Source organism: Phytophthora infestans, genomic scaffold (assembly GCF_000142945.1).
Source record: "Phytophthora infestans T30-4 supercont1.56 genomic scaffold, whole genome shotgun sequence".
NCBI lineage: Eukaryota > Oomycota > Peronosporomycetes > Peronosporales > Peronosporaceae > Phytophthora > Phytophthora infestans.
In genome coordinates, this window is record NW_003303703.1 from 642,761 (window position 1) to 645,107 (window position 2,347).

Below are 2,347 nucleotides of genomic sequence, written 5' to 3' on the forward strand. Positions count from 1 at the left end.
GCATTGTCCGGACACGAGAAAAGCGTAACTGGATATGTGATGATGATCGGCTTGGGAGGACCGGTGACGTGGGCTGCGCGACGACAAACAATTTTTGCGCTAAGCACTGCAGAAGCAGAATATGCTGCGGCTTGTGAGGCGTGTCAAGAAGGAGCTTCTATTAAGAACATCTTGTCGGAGATTGTCGGTAAGAGCACTCTGTCATTTAAACTTGGAATTGACAACCAAGCAGCGATTTCACTAGCTACTCACCCCACGTACAGCAGAACGACACGTCATATTGAATTACGTCTACACTACGTGAGAGATATGGTTCGACAGAAAGGTGTTAAACTATGGAACGTGAAAGGAGACGAAAATCCTGCGGACCTTCTGACGAAACCAATGGGGTTGACGCGGCTTGATAGGACAAAGACCATCATAGGTATGAAACCGAAGATCAGCAAGACTCGCCGTGAGACCGAAAGAGAGAAGTATCGTGAGAAAGTACTGTGTGGGAGCAGAGTGAAGAGAGATGAAGATTAGTTCCGAGAGAGCTATCTCGGAGGGCGGCGTGTTAAGATATTGGGTGAGCTGTACGACTTAGTAAGCACAGCACGTACAGTCCCAGAAGGAGAAAGGTGGTCGAAGACTAAGGACGGAAAAGTTTAGCTGTAAGGACACAAGAGATCTGGCCACAGTTTGCCTTTTGCTTTTGAGAGAGAAGCATACTCAAGAAGAAACCGTAGTTGCGGTCGAGGTAGTAAGGGAAGTAACAAGATTTTATTCGCTTTCTGCTACTGTCCAGAATACCAGCGCAATTACGTAACACTATCGCTTACAGTCAACGACGGTGAAGTGTAGCGTTACGACCAGTAACATTATAGTTCAGGGAAACGTGCTTCTGACGAACGCTTCCCAATTTTTGAAGTTTTCAAGTGGTTTAATATACTACTGAACAGAAAGCATAGCAGTCTAAAAGAGAGGACCAGACAAGCAATATATATAAACCGATTTAGAAACCGAGTGGATATTCAGGATATCGTAACCTGTATCTAATCAATGCCCTGCCTTTTTCACATACTGTCCCATACAGAGACCTGGCTTGCGTTGTGACACCTGTACTTTGTAATATTGATATCACTAGACATCGAAGTAGCTGAGCACACGAAAGCAGCTAACAATTTCACTCTGCAATCTGCGTCGTACGAAAGCCATCACTTTGTGCCCCAACTGTCTTCATTTCGGATCAAGAGCCACCGCCGTTCACCAATGCGTCTGTCCTGCCTTTATCTAGTAGTCGCTACTGTGACCACTATCATCGCAAGCGCTAATGCTGCAGCCGAAGCCTCCGAGCCCATGCCCAATATCGCGAAGTATGCATCACCAGAAGTTTCAGTTCACCTTGGTGCTGAGCGCGAGAAGAGGCTTTTGCGCTTCGACAGCAACGATTATCGCGACGACGACGATGAAGAGGAAAGGGCGAATGCTGCCAACCTCTTCAACGTCGACAAGCTAACGGTGTATGTAAACAAAGCCCAGAAGCGAACTGCTAACAATGTGAGTGGAAGCCTCTTGAATTATTTTAAGAGATTGGAAGCATACGGCTACAGCCCTGTCAAACTCGGTAACAGAATTCCTGACGAGGAGTACGACAATCTCCGTATGCTGTACCGCAGCTGGTACTACCACAACAAGTAACCGGATGACTACAAGCTCATTGTGAACAATCATCTTTCGTAACTATTGAATACAGCAGTTACCTGGGCTGCAGCGTTGCTTTAAACATGACGATGATGGTGTCTTGCTGTTGAAGACGTAGTAGTTGATGAGCTTATAAAACTTTTTTACACCTTGGCTAAGCGCAGCAATATCACACGAAGAATGTAGACCCAACACGATAAAACGCTGGTAAACTGTACGAGATGGTATTTCGTGTAGCTGATTGGGTAAACGAGTTCGTATAATGTATCTGCGACAAGTGCAAGACCATGTTAAGCTTAGTGAGTCTACAAGCGCTGTAAACGCACAAGTAAATAAGCATTGCCATCGTCAAGAAATCCACATTCAAGGCTGTAGGTGACGATGTTTGAGCGACCAGTAGTCTAATACAGCTAGAGATGTTCACCCCATGCAGTGCTTCTTCTGTTCCATCTAACGTACCATAAGAGATGTGTCGCCTGCACCAGAGCCTCAATAAACATGTAAAACGACGATAGACTGCGGTAGAATTAAATGACTACCTGTCTGTTCTAAGCACATGCTTCATTATCAATGAAATAAACCGAGCGAGCTAAGAAACACTTGCAATTTCCTGTTCCAGCGACCTAAATTGGACATTGTTACCACTAAGGCTGTACGGGACCCC

At 45.5% G+C, this 2,347-nt stretch overlaps 1 protein-coding gene across 1 annotated transcript; it reads left to right on the plus strand.

Annotated features, from left to right (window-relative positions):
• Positions 1–1,251: 1,251 nt before the first annotated feature.
• On the plus strand, positions 1,252–1,680 carry PITG_17838 (PexRD8 family secreted RxLR effector peptide, putative; the record flags this gene model as incomplete). Its single annotated transcript, XM_002896625.1, has 1 exon — positions 1,252–1,680. The coding sequence occupies one exon, from the start codon at positions 1,252–1,254 to the stop codon at positions 1,678–1,680; it is 429 nt and encodes a 142-aa protein (XP_002896671.1).
• Positions 1,681–2,347: the final 667 nt, after the last annotated feature.